General features: G+C 42.8%; 1 protein-coding gene across 1 annotated transcript in view; it reads left to right on the top strand.

Annotated features, from left to right (window-relative positions):
- The first annotated feature begins 545 nt into the window (after window positions 1–545).
- The window catches only part of TMEM40 (transmembrane protein 40), a 35,896-nt gene continuing 12,033 nt past the window's right edge, over window positions 546–24,408 (top strand). The window contains exons 1-4 of the mRNA XM_053294344.1: window positions 546–769; window positions 17,775–17,831; window positions 21,440–21,475; window positions 22,389–22,421. Of these exons, the coding sequence (XP_053150319.1) occupies window positions 17,783–17,831; window positions 21,440–21,475; window positions 22,389–22,421 (118 nt within the window). The 5' untranslated portion in view covers window positions 546–769; window positions 17,775–17,782. The remainder of the gene's footprint in view (window positions 770–17,774; window positions 17,832–21,439; window positions 21,476–22,388; window positions 22,422–24,408) is intronic.

Here is a 24,408-nt window from a genome sequence, read left to right as displayed (position 1 = left end):
GAACAATTATCTAAAATGCAATCCTCAGTTTTTGCACCAGATTGTCCTGAGAGCATTCTACTCATTGCTAGGGGGAGAGACAAGGAAGGATTCTTTCTTGTCTGATATAAAATATTGTCTCCAAAGGCTTGCATTGAATTAAATTGCAAACTACCTCCTCATTCCAAGCGGAAAACAGGTTGTGCTCTGGATATAGTATTACCTTGTTACTAGCTCTGTATTCTCAGCAAAACAACTTCAAACAAAGGGAGTTTGGACAGATGGTAAATATCTTCTCAGTGTCTGAATTTCCAGACACCAGAAGGATCAGAATGATTAACCCCAAACTCCAGTTCAGAGACAATAATTTCAACTCTCCCAGGTTTGGCCTTCAGCTTCTTACTACAAATTTGAGGAAGTCTGAGAACACAATGATCATTCTGAACACAAGCAGGAAAGGGTTATCTCATTTGAATGTGCTAACACATTGTGAAACCTCTAGGTTTAAATAGAATTAGCATGAACCACTGGCAATCACTTTTGCAATTTGTAACCAAGTCTATGAGTAACAATAAGAACCAATAGGATGTTTCATAGTAGGAGGAATACAGCTAAACAGACTAGAAAATCTTGTTTCAGATAATATACATGTGAGGAGTTGCCTCTATGAATTTGATGTCCTTCTATTTTTCTATTTCAGCAAAGCATTAATTCTGTTGTGGATTAGATTCTGATCAGCCCATGTTGTGTTACCTGAGAACACGGCTCTGAAAGCCTGAGTACTGTACTGGTAAGTGTTTTGTTTTGTACTACTCTAACCCAAACTTATTTTTTCTTTGTTAAACGTTGGCTTTGGTGAGTCTTTGTCTTGATACTAAATATGATTTCTAAGTTCTTTGTTAAGAATGGTTTTCAAATTCATCTGTTCTGGTCTCTCATTAAACTATAACTAAGGGATGGTAGATATTTGTTGCTATGATTTCCACAAGCACTGTTAGCAGTGACATTTATGGTATCTCTCTTTTACAAATTTCACCAAATTTAAACCTGGTTAAGGATAGTGACTCCAAACCAAGAGGTCCCTGGAACCATAGCTCAGGGAAGGGAGTACTGATTTCTGACAAAGAATTACCAGTGTCCTCACAGAGGTACAATTTCAAGGATTCTTTAGAATAATCCTTGACACCTAAACCATTTCTATCTGGTTCAAATATGAAGTACAGTTGTATTCCAGATTAACACTATATAACAAGTAGTTCAAGAGAAAAGGTGGGGCAGCATCTCCTCTGTCATCTCTGCCTCTGATATCACGAGGCCTTATTCCATGTGCATTGTGACAAATGGCTTCACATTTCTCTCAGAACTTTTTCTTTCCTTTATCTTCCTTGTGTATTTTTCTGGACAATCAAGTTATCTCACAGGTTGAGTTCAAGGACAGTGGAAACCTCCCCCGCCCACCCTGCCATTTTTCACTTACATTGTTGAATGTAGTGGCTGGCACCCTGACTAGCAAAGTGTGTAAAAATGAGGAGGACCTGTGGGGAGGCAGTGGGAGCTGTTGCGGAACTCCAGAGCCCTCTTGTCTTGGTGCGGTTGCGCAAGAGGGCTAACACTTCTTACTCTGTAAAAGTGGAAGCATGTGGCTGAGAGTCAACAATGTGCTCTTGCTCTTAGAGTACGTCTGGAGAGCAGGCAGGGCTCGAGGTAGTAGCACTATTTCAAAACACTGCAAGCGTAAGAGGACTAGGGGCGTTGTGCGAGGTCTCCACTGCACCCCTGCAGAAGCTAACATACACACTCTGTTATTCAGGATGTCAGCCAATATATTTAGCTAGTGCTAAGTTCTAGACTGAAAAAGTGACCCATCCCACTCAATGTTATTCTGATCTCACAATCACAACAGTTGACTACAATATTTTGGGGAAAAAACAGGCACATCTTAAACACAGGCATATGTGTTTATCATGGAGCCAGCAGAAGGTTAGTGCCTTTCATACAGAAACAAGATGAAAGAAAATCTGTTCTGACATTATTTTAAACACACATCTGTGGAAAGTGAGCATATATTTGATTACTTATATGCACACTGGATTATTCTCACTGTTCAGTGTATAAAAAATCATTTGTGTGTGTGTATCTGTTCATGTTACCTAGCTAAGCATGCTAAGCAAACTCTCTAGTGGTATCCCAATTGGCTTTTCCCTCCATATGTGCTTTTCCACAATGTGTCCATATTTCCTCATATCTTTCTGTCATTTATTTATTTATTTACTTACTTACTTATTTATTCATTCGATTTTTATACTGCCCTTCCAAAATTGGCTCAGAGCGGCTTACAATAAAACAAAGACAGTTAAAAACAATCAACAATTAAAAATTATAAAATACCAAAATCATCAAACAATAAAACAATTTAAAAATCCTGAAAAACAGGTACAATTAAAACCTTTTAAAACAATTTAAAAAACCCTGGAAGGCCAGACCAAACAGATAGGTCTTAAGGGCTATCCTAAAAACCAATAAAGAGTTCAAATTACGGATTTTGGCAGGGAGTGTATTCCACAGTCCAGAAGCAGCTACAGAGAAGGCCCGCCTCTGGGTTGCTACCAAACGAACTGGTGGTAACTGGAGACGGACCTCCTCAGATGACCTTAGCGTACGGTGGAGATCATGCAGAAGAAGGCACTCTCTGGTAACCTGGGCCTAAGCCTTTCAAGGCTTTAAAGGTAATAACCAGCACTTTGTATTTTGCCCAGAAACTTATCGGCAGCCAGTGCGACTGTTTCAAAACAGGCATAATATGGTCTTTCCAAGTTGCCCCGAGACCAGTCTGGCTGCCGCATTTTGAACTAACTGAAGTTTCCAAACTACGTACAAAGGCAGCCCCACATGCAGCGCATTGCAGTAGTCAAGCCTGGAGGTTACCAGCTGGTGCACCACTGTTTTGAGGTCGTTCTCTTCAAGGAATGGTCACAGCTGTCGAATCAGCCGAAGCTGATAGAAAGCATTCCTGGCCATGGGCTCCACCTGAGATACCAGGGTGAGGCCTGGGTCCAGGAGTACTCCCAAGCTGCGTCCCTGCTCCTTCCGGGGGAGTGTAACCCCATCCAGCACAGGGAGATCTAATTCACCCCTCAGATTCTGAACCCCTACAATGAGCACCTCCATCTTTCTTGGATTCAGCTTCAATTTGTTATCCCTCTTCCAGCCCATTACTGCTTGTAGGCAGGCATTTAGGGAATGAACACCATTTTCTGATGATGCAGATGAAAAAGAAAAGTAGATTTGGGTGTCATGAGCATATGATAACACCCAGCACCAAATCTCCTGATGACCTCACCCAGCGATTTCATGTAGATGTTAAAAAGCATTGGTGACCGAATGGAGCCCTGAGGGACTCCATATAACAGCTCCTGTTTTGAGGAGCAACTGTCACCAAGCTCCACCATCTGGAATCTCCCCAAGAGATAGGAGCAGAACCACTGCAAAGCAGTGCCTCCTATCCCCAACTCCATCAGGTGACCCAGAAGGATACCATGGTCAATGGTATCGAACGCCGCTGAGAGATCCAAGAGAACCAACAGAGACACACTTCCTCTGTTGATTCCCCGGTAAAGGTCATCCATCAGGCTGACCAAGGCTGTCTCAACCCCATAGCCCGTTCTAAAGCCAGTTTGAAATGGGTCATGATAATCGGTTTCCTCCAAAACCGCCTGGAGCTGGTCAGCCACCACCCTCTCAATCACCTTGCCCAACCAAGGAGATTGGCGATTGGCCTATAACTATCCATCGCTGCGGGATCCAGGGAAGGCTTCTTAAGAAGAGGTCTAACTATTGATTCCTTCAAACATGGAGGCACCCTCCCCTCCCTCAGAGATGCATTTATCATATTAACTAGGCCCTCTCCAACCATCTCTCTGCTAGATCAAAGCAGCCAGGTCAGACAAGGGTCTAGAGAACAAGTAATAGGCTGCACTGCCACAAGCAGCTTGTCCACATCCTCAGGAGTCACAGCCACATCCTCAGAGTTACAGGAGTCATAGTCATGAAGCTAGTTCCTGTCATGCGTTCTATATTTTAAAAGGAGGAAGAGGGAAATGGTGACAGTTTCAGTAAGTAAGTGTCAGTTTCCCTCTAATTGTTTATATGCTAACAATTAACAATGTAGGCTGAGTAGACTATGGTTTGGAAAATTACGTTGTACATGGATATGCACTGCAGTCACCACATATTCAACAGTTCACATAAAGGTATGAACATACATTGTATGCACATACAATGAGTAAAAAAAATTGCCACACTTTTGATTTGTTCTGTTTTCCCATATGTGTATACATTGGGTATAAATACATGTACACACAATCTTATTAACCACCCCCCGTTGTGTCTCTAATGCCAGATTGAGACTGGAGACGGGTCTAGTGAAGGTGGAGGCTAGATATTGGATACTTACGATTTTTTACTGGATTAAAATCCATCACTCCCATGGTAGTTTAGTATTTCTCACATTACAAGATTCATTTCATGCCTCCTGGGAACTCAGAATACTTACTAAACTGGCAACATTGGGGTTGCTTCCGCTTACCCTGCTCAAAATGGAAGTATCACAAGCCCGTGCCTTGGTGAAACAGAAAATATTAGACACAGAGCGGCAGGAAGATTTATCTAAGTCTCCGGGGTTTCTGTTGTAACAATACCACAAGGTACCTTGTTGCTCCTTTATCTTATCTGCAACAATTAGACATCCCCAGATATAGGTTGGCTTTCACACAGGCCAGATGTAGATGCCTTCCCTCTGCTGTCCTTGAAGGTCGCTACAGTGGGACTCCCTATGCGGAGCGTCTATGCCCCTGTGGTGATGGGGAAGTTGAAACAATCGAGCATGTTTTGCTTTACTGCTCCTTTTATAGGGACTTAAGTTTAGAACTAATATCTCCACTGCTGGCTCGTTTCCCAGGAAATTCGCCTAGCCAACAAGTGGCTTTCCTGCTTGAGGATAGCATACCTGCTATTACTCGGAAAGTGGCGGGTTTTTGTGCAGCAGCTCGAAGATTGCATCAGTTTTTAATTAACAGTTCTAGTGCTGCTCTATAATCTTTCAGTTATAACATTGTTGATGGGTTAGACTGTTGACTTCTTCTTCTTCTTCTTCTTCTTCTTCTTAATAATAATAATAATAATAATAATAATAATAATAAATTATTTATATTTTAATTGTATTTTTCCCCTTGTTGTGCTGGTCATAGACCATAATAAACTTTGATTGATTGATTGATCTTATTAACCACTTATACTCTTATAGCATGAATGTGTATGCATACAACAACATCTTCATAAGGCTTTAGGGTTACAAGGCAAATATCAAGGGAGTGGGGGTGCGAGTCTCAGTTTTAGAAGAATGATAGATCAGCCGAGTAGAAAGCTTGGTAGATGGCAATGTCAATAATTAATTTCTCAAAAGGATACACAGCATGCAATTGCCACAGGACAGACATTTCTCTTTGAATTCTTGCCCTTCCTTTCCAAATAACTGAAGCACACAACGTCTTCTCTAGCTGCATTAAAGTTGGTCTTTGGATGGTGCAGTTGTTTGCCAGTTTGCTCAATTTCCCCATGTGATTAAGACGTGAAACCAGAAACTGCTTGGGAGGCAGAATCAAAACATGAACCTTCACACCCTCCCTTAAGGCACTGATATCAGGAAATGAACTTGGTATCAGTGCAACAGTTACTAACTAGGTGCTACCCAGCCTTTTGTACACAAGAAATGTGTAATAATGTGATGTCTATATCTGTGTTTTTATATGTGTATAGTGTCATATGTTTAAATTATTCTGTCTCTATTCATTATAAATCAGTTTTTTAGTTCTCATTATCTAGGGTGGAAAGAATGTTAAATAAAAATGTGACCACAATCACTTGCCAGCCAGGATTGCTTCCAAAGGTGCCAGGACTGTTTCACTTTGGCCTTCCCAAAGGGCTTTTGAGCCTTTGGGGGATAAAAAAACTATTGATGGATGCTGTGGAATAAGTTTAGAGCAAAAAGCAAATGTACAAACAAAAATGTCTGTATTTCACTTACATTGTTAAACACAACACCGTTTTAAAATAAAACAATAGTCCTTCATTAAAACTTCATGCTGATGTACATTCGAGACCTTGCTGGGTGGTGCCCAGCAAGGTTGTTTCTTATTTAGCTGAGTAAGCAGAGCACTGGTGAAGGGTGGGGGTTAGGGAGGGTGGAACAGTAGTGAGATGGAATGATGTCTTGGTCTACAGAAGGTACTCAGTGCCTACTCTGTCTGATATCGAATATGTAAGGATTTCTTTATTTTTTAATGTTAGATGCAGGGTTCTACTGGCATACCAGGCCCACTTTGTCAGACTTGCCACTTATTTATTTATTTATTTATTCATTCATTCATTCATTCATTCATTCAATTTCTATACTGCCCTTCCAAAAATGGCTCAGGGCAGTTTACACAGAGAAATAATAAATAAATAAGATCGAACCCTGTCCCCAAAGGGCTCACAATCTAAAAAGAAACATCAGATAGACACCAGCAACAGTCACTGGAGGTACTGTGCTGGGGTCTTGGAGATTATGTTGAGTCTCCAGACACTGTTCTGAGGGCTATTTTACTGACTTTTAGATTTATCTGTGTTTAATAAGTTACCCTTACCCTCCAAGTATTGAGGATTAGGAGATACTAATTATAAATAAATATACATCCAGAAATATTACTGAGAAAGCAAATCATGCATTTTATTTATTTTATTTTATATTTGTATGCCGTCCAAAATGCAAGTCTCCGGGCGGTTTACAACAAAACAATAAAAACAACAAATAAAAAGGTTAAAACATTACAACCATTTAAAATTTAAAATGTTAAAACTATTAAAAATCATCAAACAATTTAAAAAGTTTCTAATTAAAAGCCTGGGTAACAGATGTGACTTGACTGCCTTTTTTAAAGTTGTAAGAGATGGGGAAGTTCTTATTTCAGCAGGGAGTGCATTCCAAAGCCCCGGGGCAGCAATAAAGAAGGCCTGTCCTTCTCCATTGTTTGAAAGACACACAATTCAAGCTTATGAAGTATTCTCTTAAGTGGTTTGATTTACTATAAAAGTAATTTCCCATGTTACAGGGAGAACATTTCCCAATATTCCCATGTGCAGATTATTTCTATTTGAAGGGGAGATGCATGCATGAAAACATGCCTGGGGGCTTTGTTGAGGGTGGGAGGGTGGGCACAGATAAATTACATGTTCCAGGCAAACATATGTAAGAGCTGGTCTTGTGGTAGCAAGCAGGACTTGTCCCCTTAGCTAAGCAGGGTCCACCCTGGTTTTATTTGAGTGGGAGACCACATGTGAGCACTGTAAGATATTCCACTCAGGGGATGGAGTTGCTCTGGGAAGAGCAGGTAAGGTTCCAAATTCCCTCCCTGGCATCTCCAAGATAGGGCTGAGAGAGATTTCTGCCTGCAACCTTGGAGAAGCCACTGCCAGTCTGTGAAGACAATACTGAGCTAGATAGACCAATGGTCTGACTCAGTATATGTCAGCTTCCTATGTTCCTATAAAGTTTGGGATTCGGTTCCTGTGTTGGCATGAGGACACCACATCTTGGTTGGCTCCTAACAACAGACTGCTAGACAGAAATATGTTACATACAATATACTGTAAAATTGTGATCCAGAAACTAAGTGTTAAATAAGGATTAATTATCACTGGATCAGCTCTCCTCTGTGAGATTACTGACATGGCCATATTTTTCACATGACAGGTTAGTTGTATGAAATGGCTATTGTGTAGCAGCTACTAGACACAGAGTTAACTTATATAACATGGCTACAGTAGTCTCCCGTGGGAGACGTGTGCCTAGAATCTGCCACCTGAGCTGATAGTATTAATTAATCCTCCATTAAATTGAAATCATCAAAAGTAATTGTTTCTTTGATATCTAGAAGTGTCTCAGAAAAGACTAATTTTCTGCTGTCTTCGTTACCTCAAAATAACGTATGAAGTATGCAAACCCTGAGGGAAACACTCAGGTAAACAGTTCCTGAGACTTAAGCAAATTACAATGGAAATAATAGACTGTGAGGGAGACGAAAATCTATGCCAGGAGCAGAATACTCAGCAATTTTGCTTTCTATAATTTCCTTCTAATGTTCAGTATGTCCACAAAGCTTTGCCGAGTCTTCCACTCCTGACATAAGAGTGTTTTTAACCCATTTGCTTAAATCTAAGGGTTGGTTACCTGACTGATTCCCTCAGAGTCTGCATGCTTCATAGTTGTTTTTAGGTGATACAAACCACAGAGACTGCATAAGTCATGTCTCAAACCACGGTATAGCAGGGCCTCTCATGTAAAAACGTGCAATTGACTTTGCTGCTGAAGTATGCAACTTGGCAAACTGCACATAAAGACCCAGTGTGAAATACAATGCTAATCTAACCTCTTGCCTGGGTTCTGATCCCTAGGCATTCCTAGTATTACTGTGTCAGTGACTTTCTAATTTAATTAGATATATTTCATTTAAATTGGATAGGTACTCCTGCAATCATCATTCCTCACTCTGAATGGAGGTTGGTCAGTAAAGGCAGGTGCGGCATTGCCCCCACCACAATCCATTCTCCCCAGTGCTCTCATCATACATTCTCCCCAATTCTCCCACCAAACACATGCACTTTCCCTTTTTCTCAGTTGCTTGTTTTCTCTCTATATAGTCTCCTACCTTTCTGATAAAGTGGACACTAAGTTACTTCCAACAGAGGGCTTCCTCTGCCTCTTTCTCCTGGAGGTTTTACACACAGGGCTTCTGCCCCAAATCTCCTTCAGAAGAGAGTGTGTGTGAACTTACCTTGAAGTCCCTTCAAGATTTTTGGACCAACTCCACACATAAACCAGGCTTTGTGATGCGAATTCTAGGTATCTCGACTTATGTCCAGGTTTTTAAAATGCTGGTTTTAAGCTATTTTTTCTGAAAACACCATAGCAAATAGGAGAGGCACTAATGGCGCAGTGGTAAAACTGCCACCCTGTAACCAGAAGGTTACAAGTTCGATCCTGACCAGGGGCTCAAGGTTGACTCAGCCTTCCATCCTTCCGAGGTCGGTAAAATGAGTACCCAGAATGTTGGGGGCAATATGCTAAATCATTGTAACCGCTTAGAGAGCTCTGGCTATAGAGCGGTATATAAATGTAAGTGCTATTGCTATTGCTATTGCTAATGAATCATTAGCATAAGAGGCATGCTCTCTTCAGAAATGCAGATCTATCTCTGCAGGAGCTCTCCCCCCACCCTGCACCCCATTGGCTAGTAGGAAAACACGGAGCATGCCATGTGGACTTCTTTCAAAAGAAAACCGAGAGGAGAGGGTAGGGGCTGCTTCCCTCAATGTCACAACTGTACTTTGAAGTGGCTTCGCTCAACATTTACCCTGAAGCCGAGTGTGAATAACTCCCAAGAGCTTTTCCAGACAACAGACTTTTCTGCAGATTTTCAAATGATGCAAAAAGTGGGTGTTTTTTTTTTTAAAAAAATCTGGATATAAATAGGGCTACACTCTGACACGTAATGAAAAACCCAAATGGTGTGTGAAGTGCTTCCTGATAGCTCGCATGGACTTTGGGATAAAATTTGGTTCATATGTGAATGCACACCCTCCATTCTGGAGGAGATGCAAACTAAAAGCTGAGTGTGAAAAACTTCCAAGTTTCCCCCACAAATAAAGCTTGCTTAGGCTTCAAACACTCCAAATGCCAGTAATTAGCATATGTAACCCATACCCAATTCACATATTTATGTATTTGTTTGTTGCGTTTCATTTATATACCACCCATCTAGAAATGGCTCTATGTGGTTCACAATAAGGAATAAAACCATTTAAAAATCTAACATAAATAAAATCATGTAAACTTAACACAAAGCTCATTTAAAAATAATTAAAACCACTTTTGTATTATTAAAAGCCAAGCTGAAAAGATGGTTCTTTATGGTTCTTTTGAACATCTCCACCAGGAATGATAAACCTCTTATACCCACAGGGAGTGCATTTCATAATATTCATTGTCGCAGAGCGAATCAAGGTGCACTTTTCCCCCCGCCCTCTTGCTATCAACCAGAGAGGAGGGTACAGCACGCACTCAAGTTCATCAGAATTTGTGGCACTGAAGTGACTGGGGAAAGGAGGAGGAGACAGTGGCATTTCTCTCTCGATGGTTGGGCACTGCAGGTAAAGCAATGGTCACTTTAAAAGATTCCCCTTTGCCCAGTTAGCAGAGACAGGGCTGATAGGGACTCAATAAAATAAGACCAGCACCACTACCATGAATGCTTGATCTGGATGTGCAAACATGTGTTTTGGGGAAAGGAAGCAGAAGCAACTTCTGATGGAAGAAGTGAGAAGCCCAGAGATGGAACCACATCCTATAGGTGGCTGCAGCTGGACGAGAGGTGCCATCATATAGAGAAAAGCTAGAGGAACCCTGCCCGCCTGCTTAATCAGAGTCCTTTTCAGCCAGAAAGAGGAAACTTGAACATTGCAAAAATGAAAACCCTTCTGAAGAACTTCTGTGTGCCCCACCCCCACCCCAGTACAGTTGATCTAGTTTCTTGTTTTGGACAATCTGCAAGGAAATGTAGCAAATGTCTAAGAAGGCCTTTTTCTTAAGACATTATCTTGCCCTTTAGAACTTTCAGATAGTTTCCATACATGTTATTTGGTTGCTGGTGGTAATGGAGGAGGAGAGGTTGTAACAGGCAGGTGAGATACTGAGCATGCCTCTTTGGGGAGCTGAGCCCAGCAAGGTAAACAAACAAAACCACACACAAAGCAGTAAACTTGGGGGTTGAGAAAGTGGTAGCACTTATGTGACTCTCCATCCCATGGTAACACAGAAACAAGCCGTGAGTCTTTTCTCATGATCTGTGAGAAGGGCTTGGAGGGGCAAGGGGAGGAAGACTATCCTATCTTCCCCCACAGATTATCCTTTCCTTGTTGCTGGGTGGGTGGATCACACGCCCCGACGATTGCCAGCTTTTGCCGGCAATAGGGAGGTTTGGGAGCCGGGAAGCCCCCTGAACTCCTATAATTAATGGGAGTCTATTGACGTCTGCCAGGAGGCTGCTGGTGTGTGAGTGTTGTGTGGAGCCACTGACACATGATCATTTAGTCCAGGCAAATGTGCCCTTAACCCAGGCTAACCGCCGGGGCTCCCTTGTGGGATTGCCACCACTGAGAGCTGCACAGCTCTTGGTGGTGCTCATGCACAGGCAAAACCAGACTGGGCTTCCCTAGCCCAGTTTTTCCTGCACATGAGAACAGCCTCAGTGGCTTCCCAAACAAAGGACTTACCTGGGTGTGGTCAAGGGGAAATGGGTGGCTGGGGTGGGTTGGAAAAGGTTTCACTATATATCCAAAGGCTGCTAACTGTGAAAGAAGAAAATAAAGAAAGGCCATTTAGAACAGAGGAAGTTCATATAGGGGGAAAGAAGAGAGGTAGAGTGGAACCAGGAAGCCAGGGTAGCAGATATAGGGATAGCAAAGTCAGTGATACGGCTGTTGGCAGGCCTGTTTAAGCCAGCCTCAAAATGGGGGGGGGGCAGTTTGCAAAAGTCAGGGGAGGCAGGTTATAAAATGTTCAGTGAAAACAGTCAGTGAGGCTGGGGAAGAAAGAGAATGTTTTGGTGTGGCAGGTACACACCATGCCACCAGCTGGCTACTGTTGGGACCATCTTGTGTTGGATGAACAAGGAATTGGGGAGTGGTCTTATGGACACTATGGAAGTTCTTAAGAGCAGCTGGATTATTAGAATAAATATAATTAAGGACAGTCTTCTGTAGGCAATAATTATGGGGCTTTCCTCAGTCCCAATATGCCATTTCTCGTATTCTGAAAAAAGGGCAAGCAGCATTGGGTGCTAGAGTTTCTTCACTCCTGTTCTGAGAATCTGCTAAGCCCGAACCTGGAAACAGTAAAGGCCAGCAGAGGAGCTTTTTGATTTCAGGATATGCCTGCCTGATATTTACATATAACTCTTTTTTAAATTTGCTAAGAAGAGGATTTATTCTGAGGCCAGGTGGTTCCCCACCCCCATCATTAATGTTTTTCAAGCGACTTCCTTCATGCACTCTAAGGTTGTGAGCCCCCTTCTTGTCTTGCTTCCTTGTTAGGGTTGCTATATTCTGGCTTTCCAAATCCAGGTGCCTAATTTGCATAGTATATAAATTGGCTTGAAAATATTTTTTGAGCAGAATAGTGGCTGCACGCTTTGCTCCACAGCAGCACTTCTACAAGGGCTAGAGCTTCACTTTTGTTGTTTTGTTTTTTTAAATGAATGAAAGCTGAAATTCGGGCGAATCTGGGTGAGATGCTTAAAATCTGGGTGAAACCCAGAATTTTGGGGGGTATGGCAACTCTATTCCTTGTTGTAGCCTCCTGGTCGGGGTATACTTGTGAGTCACTGTGGCATGGAGCCGCGACACACCTGGCACCTGAAATCCAGGTTAAGCGGCAGGTTACCCAAGAGGGTTTGCCACCAGGAGCTGCGCAGCTCCCAGCAGTCCTCACTTGCCCGGCTCCTGGCAGTCCTTAGGGCTGGACTCCCTTAGCCCAGTTCCCACTGCATGTGAGAATAGCCTCAACAACTTTCAAATGCAGTTGGCACTCTGGGGGTTAAGTTGAAGAGGTTGAAGAGTATCTATTCATTGAGAATGTGATAGGAAAAATTTCATGGTGATGTAAAGCATGTCTATGTGTAGGAGTGCATTTTGTTTAGCTTCTGAGATTAAACCTGGAAGTTTATGGTACTTGTTCTGTTTGTGGGAAACTTGCAGAGAAAACATTCCTTTCATCCTAGTGACATGGAGATGGGCTTTGCCTACAAGGCTACAACTTAAAAGCTCTTGGACCAAACATAGTTTAATTGTATACTGGGATATAGACTAGGCTGCATTATTACCTAGACATTGTGACAAGCTACCAAGTACCAAAAAGACTGTTTTGAGCTTATTATGCTCTGGTCTTCAATACTACAATGGGGTTGAACTCCCTGTATCCAGACCTCAGTTATCAGAACTGCTTAAGTTATCAGTTATTTGCTGAAATCACTGGATACTCATATTGATTCCCATCATAACCCAGTGCATGGTCTAAGGGCACATGATACAGCTACCTTGCTGAAACTATGTAGGTCTTGCTGTAGTTGGTGCCTGCATGGGAGACCATGCAGTGTGTGCTATGCAGTGTTCAATTTCTGGCATCTCCACGTAGGACTGGGAAAGACTACCTGAAACCTTGGAGAAGCTGCTGCCAGACACTGTAGACAATACTGCTCTGATCCAATTTGGTATAAGGCAGCTTCCTATATAACCCATGTGTTGGAACTCGTGACTTTCTGCATACTGAGTATTTTGATGAACCTATTTTTTAAAACCAAATGCCTCTTAATCTATTTGACCAAATAATTGATTTATTTCACTTTTTACATGCAATTATACCCATTTTTAAATGTGTTGCTAGGGCCACCTTGTGAATTTCTAGCTGAGGTAGGAGTTGAACTGAAGGCCTGGAAATCTAGGACCAACCAAAGGAAGCACTTCTTTCACACAGCACATAATTAATCCTTGGGGATCACCTGCCACGAGATGTGGTGATGGCCACTAGCTTGGATGGCTTTAAAGGAGCTTAGACAAATTCATGGAGGGCAGGTCTATAAATGGCTACTAGTCTGGTGGCTATAGGCCACCTCCAGCCTCAGAGGCAAGATGCCTCTCAATATACTGTAAGTTGCAGGAGTTCACAGCAAGAGAGAGGGCATGCCCTCACTTGCCTGTGGGCTTCTAGGAGGCATCTGGTGGTCCAATGTGAAACAGGATGCTGGCCTAAATAGGCTTTGGGCCTGATCCAAAAGGGCTGTTCTTATGAGCTAACAGCCCTTAGTGGGCTTTTAAGCCTTTTTCCTGCTGTTACTGGAAAAACAGAAATGTCAACTTTCCCAAATGTTCCTGCTTTCATCAAGCAAGACCTCTGCGTATTGTGTTTATTTTTTGCAGGAACTGCTAGCTATCAGGAATGTGGTTCAATCAATGAGCTATCTACATAGCTTTGAGAAAGAAAATGAAGTATAAATTACAGAAAAAGAAACATATAATCTCTGTGTGTGTGTGTGTGTGTGTGTGTGTGTGAGAGAGAGAGAGAGAGAGAGAGGGAGAGGGAGAGGGAGAGGGAGAGGGAGAGAGAGCACGCATGCCTATGGAAAGGGAGGAGCATCTGTAAGGCTTGAAAAAAGTGTTTGTGTGTCCATATGTGATAGAAAAGGAAACTTGTGAGTTCTGTCTCTGAAATACCTTATGGTATTTTGAAGTGGTATACCACTGGGGCAGAGCTATAATATGGCATGCAGGTCCCAAGAACCTGGACACTCTTGCCACCTGGGGCCACCTCACTCCTCTCTGGGGTTGCCTCATTTGCCTTGCCTCATCTGCTGGCCAGCCACTTCTGGGCCTGTCATGCTCCACTGCTGTTCTCCTTCTCAGCACATGCACTGCCCATCCCTGGCAGTGTGTTCCTGCAATCCACTGCTGCTTCCTGCCCATTGCAGCTGCATGGCTAGTAGGAGCACATTATTGGTGGGAGGGGGAGGCTGCTGCTGCTGCTGTCGCCGCCACCAGGGAATGTGCCACTGCCAGGGTAGGGAATGTGCCACCGCCTACTGTTGCCATGGGAGCTGCCTATGAGAACCTAAAACCTTCAGTCAAATCTGAAACCTGGCAACACTTTTATAAACTGGTGTTGCTCTTAATTTAAAAAAAAATCTCTTCTCTTCCTCTTATCAAGGGCAACAACTTCAAAAAAACCCACAAAAACCCCTAAGAAAATATTTCATTTTTCATTATGCAGCTAAGAAGGTTAAGCTACAGCTTCTCCTCTCCAAGACTGAGCTTGCGCATGGTTGCCTTTAGCTAAAACCGTCAGGCAAGGCCCTGTCAAGGCCACCAACATCTGTATTTAGGGTGCAGAACATACAGGCTACCAGCAGCATGATGAGCTAAAACTGTTCCCACTGTGAGTCCAGCTGAATTATGACTGTGTTGAGAGTCTGACTTACTACACCCAACCCAGCTGACTGACTCTCTGAGTGGGAGACACACCCAGTCGTCATGGTTCTGACCGAGTTGCTTCATCAAACACTCATATCCCATTTCTCTTTCAGGCAGTTTTATTTTTGAAACAAGGCCCACAAAGTAGCACTCACACATTGCAAAGATGCAGTTATTCATAGTAACTTTGCAGGCCACAGGGTTGTTTTCTCTCAGTTCCTGTGTGTGGATTGTTCTTAGAGTAATGTTTGCTTACAAATTACTTCAGGTACATGTCTATTATATACTTGTAGGACTGTAATATCTGTAGTTTAAGGTACATTTGCCAGTAAGATATGCAAGGGTATCAGCAACAGGAGGGTATTGTGCCACTGCTGTGGACACGGAAGCAGTGGAACTGCTGGCAAGGATGTTGGTTGCACTACCAGTATTGCCTTAGTTTCCCCCATTTGCTGTAATTGTTGAAACTACAGTAATTCTGGAAGTGCAAGTGGCGTCTGTAGGGGAAGAATGGCAGTTCAGTCCCCAAACAGCAGAGCAAATCCAGTTTGATGAGAAAGCAGCCAAGCAAGAGGTCTGGAGACAGTTCTTTAAGTTTGAAGAACAAGAAGGGTTTATTTTAAAAGGGTTACAAACAAATGTGAAAAAGCCTGCAGCTTAATTTCAGCTGTAGCTCATGGCTGAAGAGAGAGACCAAAGCAAACATCCATGTCTGGAGAGACAAAATCTTCCAGTGCAGACTAACGTTGGAAGAACAAAGAGGAGAAGAGTCCAGCAGTTTTATCCATGACTCTAACTTCACCCCCCAGCGGTCACTATGAGACATTGTAGCTGAGAGCTGATGCTGCCAGGGTCCTAGCTCCAACAGCACCCTGCTTAGCAGTGCCACTGCTTCTGTGTTCACAACAGCAGCTCCATAATGCCCTCCCATCCCTGTGACCCTTGCACATTGTCAGCCATTGAATGGATTCCGTTTTCCCACCGTGACTTTTGCAGGCACTAGGGATGTGCGGACCAGTCCTATGGTCTGGTGGTCCGGAGGTTCAGGAGTTCAGGATCAAACCAACCCCCCCCCCCCCCCAGGTTCTCTCTGGACTGGAACCGAACCACCAGACAGTTTGCAGATAATTTTTAAAAATTTTTTTTATAATGAATGTAAAAGTACCTTTAGCCCCTTTGGGGGGCTTCCTGGATGCCATGTGTGTGTGTGTGTCTGCGAGGGTTCCCCTTCCCCATGCCAGCCTCTGAAATCTCCAACATGGCCTGGGAGACTGATCATTTTTGGCCCGTTCGGGCCTCTGTAATAAGCGGTGGAGGCAGCCATTTTGGCCACCACGGCGCATGCATAAATGGCCTCTGTGAGGCCTGGCATGGCCCACGGCCTCGCAGAGGTCATTTGCACATGGGCGGTGGCCATTTTCCATAATGGCCACTGTTCATGGGTGAATGACCTCTGCAAGGCCATGGACCATGCCAGGCCTCGCAGAGGCCATTTACGCATGCACCACGGCACAATGAGCATTCGGCCCCTCCACCCAAATGGTACAACACCCCAGCTGGCTCAAACTGGGCTTTTATTTTAATACAGAAAGTATTTTATCATGGCTCTACAGCATTGGTGTTCTGTCTGTAGTGTTTCTAATTCACCCGTTCCTTAATCCAGGCCAGCTCTTGAATAATGCTTTAGATTACTTAAAGTTTAGTCCAGCCCCAGGCTGGGGGCATGCAGGGCAGATAGAGAATAAGCTGGAGAACAGGAAAGCAGCCTTCATTGCCTTGCTGTGTGGAAGACTTTCTTCATTAAATTCTTAATGTTGTTAATTGTAGTCCGCCGCCTGATCTGTATGTGTTCCAACCCTTCATTCTCTGGATTCTACACTGGTTGGAGATAGAGTTCCAGGGCATTGACCTTTTGCATCGACTATCCTAATGACCACGAGGGGCATTGGGAGTAGAGGTAGCTAGTGAGGGTCTCCTACCTGTCCCTGCTTTACCTCTGCTCTATGATCCCTGCCTTGACTCCTCAGGCATTTCCTGTGATGAGTCAGAATCCCTTACCTTCCTCTTAGAGAGCAGATGGAAACATCTCTCTCTCCCTACCTATTCATTATGTAGTCTATAGATTAGGATTAGGTCTTTCCTGTCCAAAGTGTACTTCACCAATAAATCTACTCAGTATTTTGATTCTGTAAGAATCTCCGTGTGTCTTCTCTAAATAGCTGCAACAACTAAACTCTGCATTCCACTCTGTAACTGGAGTGGCTAGCTTCTTGAGTGCTCTGCTAATTAATCCCAAAACCCATCGTGGGTAAATTTCACCCTCCAACCACACTGACTATCTTATATGTTTGCCTCCCCAGTTCACATGTATGACCACCATCATAAATTGCAAACCTTGAGTTGAGATCTCAGTTTCTTTCAAGCAGTTCAAGCACAAGATCAGTTCAGTCAAGATCAGTCACAAGCAATTTTGGTTTGTTTCTTACCACAGTCGGGAGCAGAATTTTTCTGACCTGCACATGAACAAGGGAAGGTGAAGTGTGTGCTTCCAAGGCTTGGAAACATCTGAGACTGGATTTTGGCTTTGTGTGACCTTTTTGTGGCCTGTGGGTTCACCTGAGACTCTAATGCCTGATCAGAGCCCACACTTTATCTGATTTGAAAACTCTTTGTTTTTACAGATACAGCCATGAGTAAGCCAAATTCCTCTGCTTCAGTTCACAAAGTGGAAAAGGAAGGTAATGTAAAAGAAGGAAACTAATATGGTGTATTGGGCCAAAAGGTACTGTGGCTCTCATACTGTGCAGAGCTCAATCAGCCGTGTAATGCAAGAGTGCAGAAGTGCACAAATGCAGCTGTGTGATAGAGGACCATTATTTCAAATGGCTCTCTAACACACCATTGCATGTTGCTAGTCTGAATTTATAACCCACCCATCCAAGGAACCAGCCCTTCCCCTGTATATCTTCCCACCTGGAAGATAAGCTTTATATTCGGCTGATATACCAGCTGTGTCTGTTTCTTTAGATAAATGACCTCAGAACACTAGCGCCTATGCTAGTATCCTCCAGGCTTGACTGCTGAAATGCTGTCTATATGGGGCTGCCTTTGTACTTAGTCCAGAAACTGCAATTGGTACAGAATGTGTCAGCCAGGTTGGTCTCTGCGACATCTCGCAGAGACAATGTTACTCCTATATTTTTAAAAAATGGCTACCAATGTTTCCAGGCAAAATACAAGCTGCTGGTTATAACCTATAAAGCCCTAAGCATCTTAGGCCCAGGGTATTTAAGAAAACATCTTCTTCACTATGAGCCCCACCGCCCATTGAGATAATCTGGAGAGGTCCATCTGCATTTGTCACCAGCCTGTCCCGTGGCTATTCAGGGACGGGCCTTCTCTGTGGCTGCCCCAAGACTTTGGAATGTGTTCCCTGCTGAAATAAGAGGCTCTCAATCTGTGACATTTAAAACTCTCTAAAGACACATTTATACATCAAAGCTAGGGATGTGCATAAACCTAGGGAAGTGCTGAACTGGCTTGGGTGCCTGTAGCCGAACCAGTTTGGTGGGACAGGGAGTGGTTCCCTTCCCTTAGGAAGCAGGTCCTTATCTGCTCTACTGCCACTCTGCCACTTTTCCAGATGGGGCACTCATTCTACTAACAGCCGCGTGTGGCTGCGGTGCTGTTCCCTGCAGCCTGCATGTGGCATCAGCACTCACATGGTCACTGCACATGCATGCCGGCCATGTGCATGGTCAGCAACACTATGCTGCTGACCACAAAGAACCACGCTGCAGCTGCGTGCAGCCACTGGTATAGCGAGCGCTGTGCCCAGAAAAGCGGGGGGTAGGGGCAGCATAGCAGGTAAGGACCTGCTTACCTGCTTCTTAAGGGAACCGTTCCCCACCCCGCCCATGGCTGTCCAAGCCCATTCGGGCACATCCCTATTCTAAGCTTACTACTATGAATATTTATATATCGCTCTTCAGTCAAAGTTCCCAAAGCAGTTTACAAAGAAAAATACATAAATAAAATGGTCTCCTGTCCCCAAAGGGTTCACAATCTAAAAAGAAACATAAGGCAGATACCAGCAACTGCCACTGGAGGGATGCTGTGCTGGGGCTGGATAGGGCCAGTTGCTCTCCCCCTGCTAAATAGAAGAGAATCCTCACTTTCTAACTAGACTTGTGGTTTTTGATTTCTTTAATGTTTTGAGTTTTGTTTTAGTTTGTTTTATGTTGCTGTAAACCATCCATATATATGCGTCTGCGTGTTTATGTGTGTATATATATTCTGTTTGCTTGGCTGTGAGTTAGCAATAGAGTCCCTTGGGATGGAGTTTGTGAACTGTTGACATCCCCCCCCACTTTAAGAACGACAACTGTTTAAAGTTAGCCTTTCTTGACTAATGTATATTTCTTCATTTGAATGCAAATAACTTTCAGAATAGGTCACTGTCTGTAAAGTAATGACTAAATAATGTCGTCGTTGTTCTATGTAAACTGCTTTGGAAATTTTTCATTGAATCTTTTTGTTGATATTTTTTACCCATAAATAGTATGCTGTCATAAAAGACCCGCTGTGGCTGCTGCACAATGTGAAAGGCAGTCCCAACAGTGTTGCAGAACAGGTCAGTTGATTAATGACTTAAAACAGCATCCATGCCATTGTTTTCAATGGAAGTAGCACTGTGCAATTGTGTGGATTTTGTTTTAAGCCGGAGCTGCCTTTCACATTATGCAACATAACCTGTGGGTCCCTTACACTGGTTTACTTCTGTGCAGAATGCTGGCCACTAATAATAATAAACAGTCACATGAAAAACCACATTTGCCCGCTATATTTTATGCTATGCTCCTGAGATTTAGGCTGTCGGCACTAGCACAAATCTGCAAGTTTCGTTTTGTGTATATATCAGATCTATATATCAGCCGGTATATAAATATGATAAATAAGTACAAACATTTTACATGCATACTGGTACACAACCGAGCTACACAATCTGCACTGCAGCCCAGTATGACCACCAGTGCAATCACATTGTAGATTTTGTTCTGTGCATGGTCATCAATCACATGCTTCACACTTACCATATGTGGCAGACTCCTGTGTGATGCAAGTATGTAAGACCATCATCATATAACCAACATTTGATGGCTGTTGTAGCATTTGACAATCCCAGCACTATTATTCACTTGTGGTAATAGTACTTTGGTACTCATGCACCAGCCTGGTTATTAGCAAATGTGTATAGATATGCAAATTGCGCAAGGCTCCTGTCAGTCAAGGATGTGTGAAAAGTTACTATCAATCCATTATATAATTTCTTCTATTATTTGGTAAGTTGGGGGCGGGGACCAGTTAAATGTTCAAAATTGCAAAAAGTAAGTGAGGGTAATAGTTCTTTTGGGGAGTTTGCAACATGAGCCCGACCTCAACAGGAGTCGCCGACAAGAACCTTTGCCACATTCCCTCACTTGCCTGTAGAGCTTGATCATGGGCAGTTTTGGGAACACAGCAGATCTGGAACTCTTGGTGAGTGAAGGGGCGTGGCTAGAGTGCTTGCAGGGAGCTTATTAGTATGCTCATGTTGGTGTGAATAGCAGCTAAGAAATCTGGTACAGAACAGTTGGAAGAGGGCCAAAGAGCCATTCATAAGGCAAAACAAAAATATCATTAAACTTCTCCTTGTCCAGATGCAATGATTTAGAGTGTTAGTCTTTAATTTGCAAATACATAGGATTCATCTTGATCCCCTACCTGCAGCATTAGGTTCACTTCTATTTTTACATCATATATTATATTAATCACTCTTTCTCCGAAGGCCACAGGGCAGAGAACAGGAAATTTAAAACATACAATCATAAAACGTCAATAAAAATACATCCCCAATAAACTAGATACAACTACAACCTGAAAGGAGAGCAGGGGCCAACTCAGTGGCCAGAAGCCTGGATAAAAAGGGCTGTCTTCAGTCTCCCACAAAAGATTGGGAGAGAGGTTTAAAGTATTTATCTTTTATGCAAAATAACTTAAGAAAGCATGATCTTAAAATCTAGGTTGGCTTCATGTGCATGTTAAGGAGCATGGGTGGAGAAGATGGAACCTTGAAATAACTTTCATATTTTTAAATGCCAGATGATTTGGTAGGAATATTTCAGGTTGCTCAAAAGACTTGTTATCATTTCCCAAATCTTCACCTTGTCAGGTATTCAGAAATTTGAAAAAAAATGATGCATGTGTTTGCATCAGCAGAAGTTGGGACAGGTTTGAAATCTAACGAAAACAAGTAAGCAAATACAGATAAATAATGTATCCTGCTCTGTGTTACACATCATTTTAGGTCCGCCCGCAGAAGTCATTCCGTACGGTGAATCAAGTAAGTACTTGGAAATCACAGCTGTCAGCAACTTGGTGAAGAGTCTCACATAAACCAGTTTAACAGAGCCCAACCCTGTGTTTTTAATGCAACAGCAGCTGGTGTGTATGTCGGCGTGTGCACATGTACATGTGCACAATTTGGAGCAGAAAAGCAGCTGGTGGAGAAATAACTAACCTGTTCAGGGGAGTTTATGTTTGTTTGTTTAGTGCATTTGTATACCGCCCCATACAAAAAGTCTCTGGAAGGTTCACAATATAAAACCATTAAAACATTAACATAATTAAAACAATTTAAATACAATAAAACTCTAAAACCAAAGCTTTAAAACTATACACTAAAAGCCTGTCTAACCAGGTATGTTTTGCATGTCATATGTGATTAGTCCCTTAGAGGAAGAAGTGTGTGATGCAGTAGCAGCAAAATATTCTGGAGATCTGCAGAACTTTTCATGCACACTCCCATATAATTCACTGCTAAGTTTAGCATCATGTCTAATGCTCTGGGAATTCTAGGAAGAATCCATATCCCATCACTGTTTTTCAGCTGCTTAACTGAGGGTGTTCTAAATACTTGACAGATAATCCAACAAATTTTAAGATTGAGAACCACACATGTTTCTATACACACACACACACTGCAACATATGCTCAACACAAGGTTTGCTCCCTCTAGTGGCCCTGTAACCCAATTTGTGTGTGTGTTCATATAATGCTGCTATTTGGGTTACTGTTCAGAAGGATATTGGTTTTGACAATACTCATTCAGATGTTTATTTCAGGGAATTAGGAGGGGTGGGGGGGAGAGATTTCACACCTAAACAGGCTTGGTAATGTGTGTGACATGTACAATGGAAGCTTTTTTGTCACTACGAAATGCCTTGTCTTTTTAATAGTTTGCTGTTCTTTTTCAGGGGTTATGAAGACAAATAATGCAACTCCAGAGGGTAAATACAATTATAGATTTGTGTTTTTCTATATAGTTCTGACCTTTCCATTGTTATACATTGAATTACACTAGTTACCCATTTGGAATATGAAGGCTTACGCGTTGCACCATCTGCTGTGTGCTGACTCGTTGGCTGATATTCTCCACTGGGCTACGGAAAGGGAAGTAGCCCTGCAGATGTGTTTCCGGGTGAAATACAAAGTGCTGGTTATTACTTATAAAGCCCTTACCGGCTTAGGTCTGGGCTACTTAAGAGAGCACCTTCTCTGTCGTGAACCCTGCCACCTATTAAGATCATCTGGAGAGGTCTGGTTAGAGTTCTGCCACCAGCTAGTCTGGTGGAGACTCAGGACTGGGCTTTCTCTGTGGCTGCCCTGGGGCTTTGGAATATGCTCCCTGCTGAAATAAGAGCTTCTCCTTCTCTGTTTGTTTTCAGGAAGGACCTCAAGACTTTCCTGTTTTCCCAGGCTTTTAATTAGAATTAATTTTAATAATTTTAAATTTTTGTTTTAATAATTATTTATTCTATTGTTTTTATTGTGTCATGTATGTTAATCTGTGAATTTTGTACACTGCCTAGAGATGTACATATCAGGTGGTATAAAAATATGATTGATTGATAAATGAATGAATGAATAAATAAATAGACTGGCTTCATGGCACTCCAGTCTTTACCGGCTGCTCCAGCAGTGGTGGAGGAGTTGGTAAGGGAACGATTTATTCTGCTCTCTCCTCCAAATGGAGTGTTTACTTCCCGGATTCCGTCCCTGAGGGCTCTGCAAGCCTTGCATGTCCGTGTACATATATGCATGTATGTGTGTGCATATGTACACAATATACACAGTCTGGAGCAGAAAAGCAGCAGGTGGAGAAATGACTTACCTGTGTTGGAGACAGGGTTCCCTCTAAAAGGGATTCCCAGATGTTGTTAACTACAACTCCCAGAATCACCAGCTGCAATGGCTTTTGCTTGGGGATTATGGGAGTTGTAGTCAACAACATCTGGGAAACCCTGTTAGAGGGAAAACTGGGTGGAGACTGTTATATACATTTGCATGCACTTAGCCCCCAAGGAGGAGAAAGTAGGTGAGAGAACAGATAGGTTTGCAGCAAAACGTTCTTCAGCTCTGTGGAATGTTTCACACACACTCCCACTACAAAATAAATAATACACAAATAAGATGGTTCCCTGTCCCCAAAGGACTCACAATCTAAAAATAAACACAAGGCAGATACGAATGACAGCCACTGGAGGGATGCTGTGCTGGGGATGGATAGGGCCAGTTGCTCTCCCCCTGCTAAATAAAAGAGAATCACCACTTTAAAAGGTGTCTCTTTTAAAGCGGTCATACACATAAAAGGCAACATGTCTGCAACACAAATATTTGCCACAGCATGTTCCTTCAGGGAAATCTGCCAGAAGCCCAGGACCCCTGCTAAATGGGCAAAGAGGCACCTTTTACCGTGGTGATTCTCTTTATTTTGCAGGGGGAGAGTAACTGGCCCTATCCACCCCCAGCACAGTACTTCCAGTGACTGTTACTGGTGTGTGTCTTATGTTTCTTTTTAGAATGTGAGCCCTTTGGGGACAGGGAGCCAACTTATTTGTTATTTCTCTTTGTAAACCGCCCTGAGCCATCTTTGGAAGGGCGGTATAGAAATCGAATTATCATCATCATCATCATCATCATCATTGGCCAGGGCTCCCTGTCATACAAATGTGTGGATTAAAAAAAAAAAATCCTGCCACATGATGTGTGAAACATACCTGACTCTGCAAGACCAGATATGCTTGTGGAAGACATTGGATTCGATGAAACCATCATAAAGACTGCAAGCTTGAACAAAGCAGCTAGTATTCTTTTGTTGAGGTTTCAAGTTTCTCTTTGCTCCCTCTAGTGGTCACTGTAACCCAGTGCTTCTGTTTAAGATAATGCTGCTATTTAGGTTATTGTAAAGGTATGTTTCCCAGAGTATGGGAAACA

This window comes from Hemicordylus capensis, chromosome 2, assembly GCF_027244095.1.
Source record: "Hemicordylus capensis ecotype Gifberg chromosome 2, rHemCap1.1.pri, whole genome shotgun sequence".
NCBI lineage: Eukaryota > Metazoa > Chordata > Lepidosauria > Squamata > Cordylidae > Hemicordylus > Hemicordylus capensis.
The sequence above is the reverse complement of the archived record's forward strand: the minus strand, read 5'-3'. Positions and strand labels throughout refer to the sequence as shown.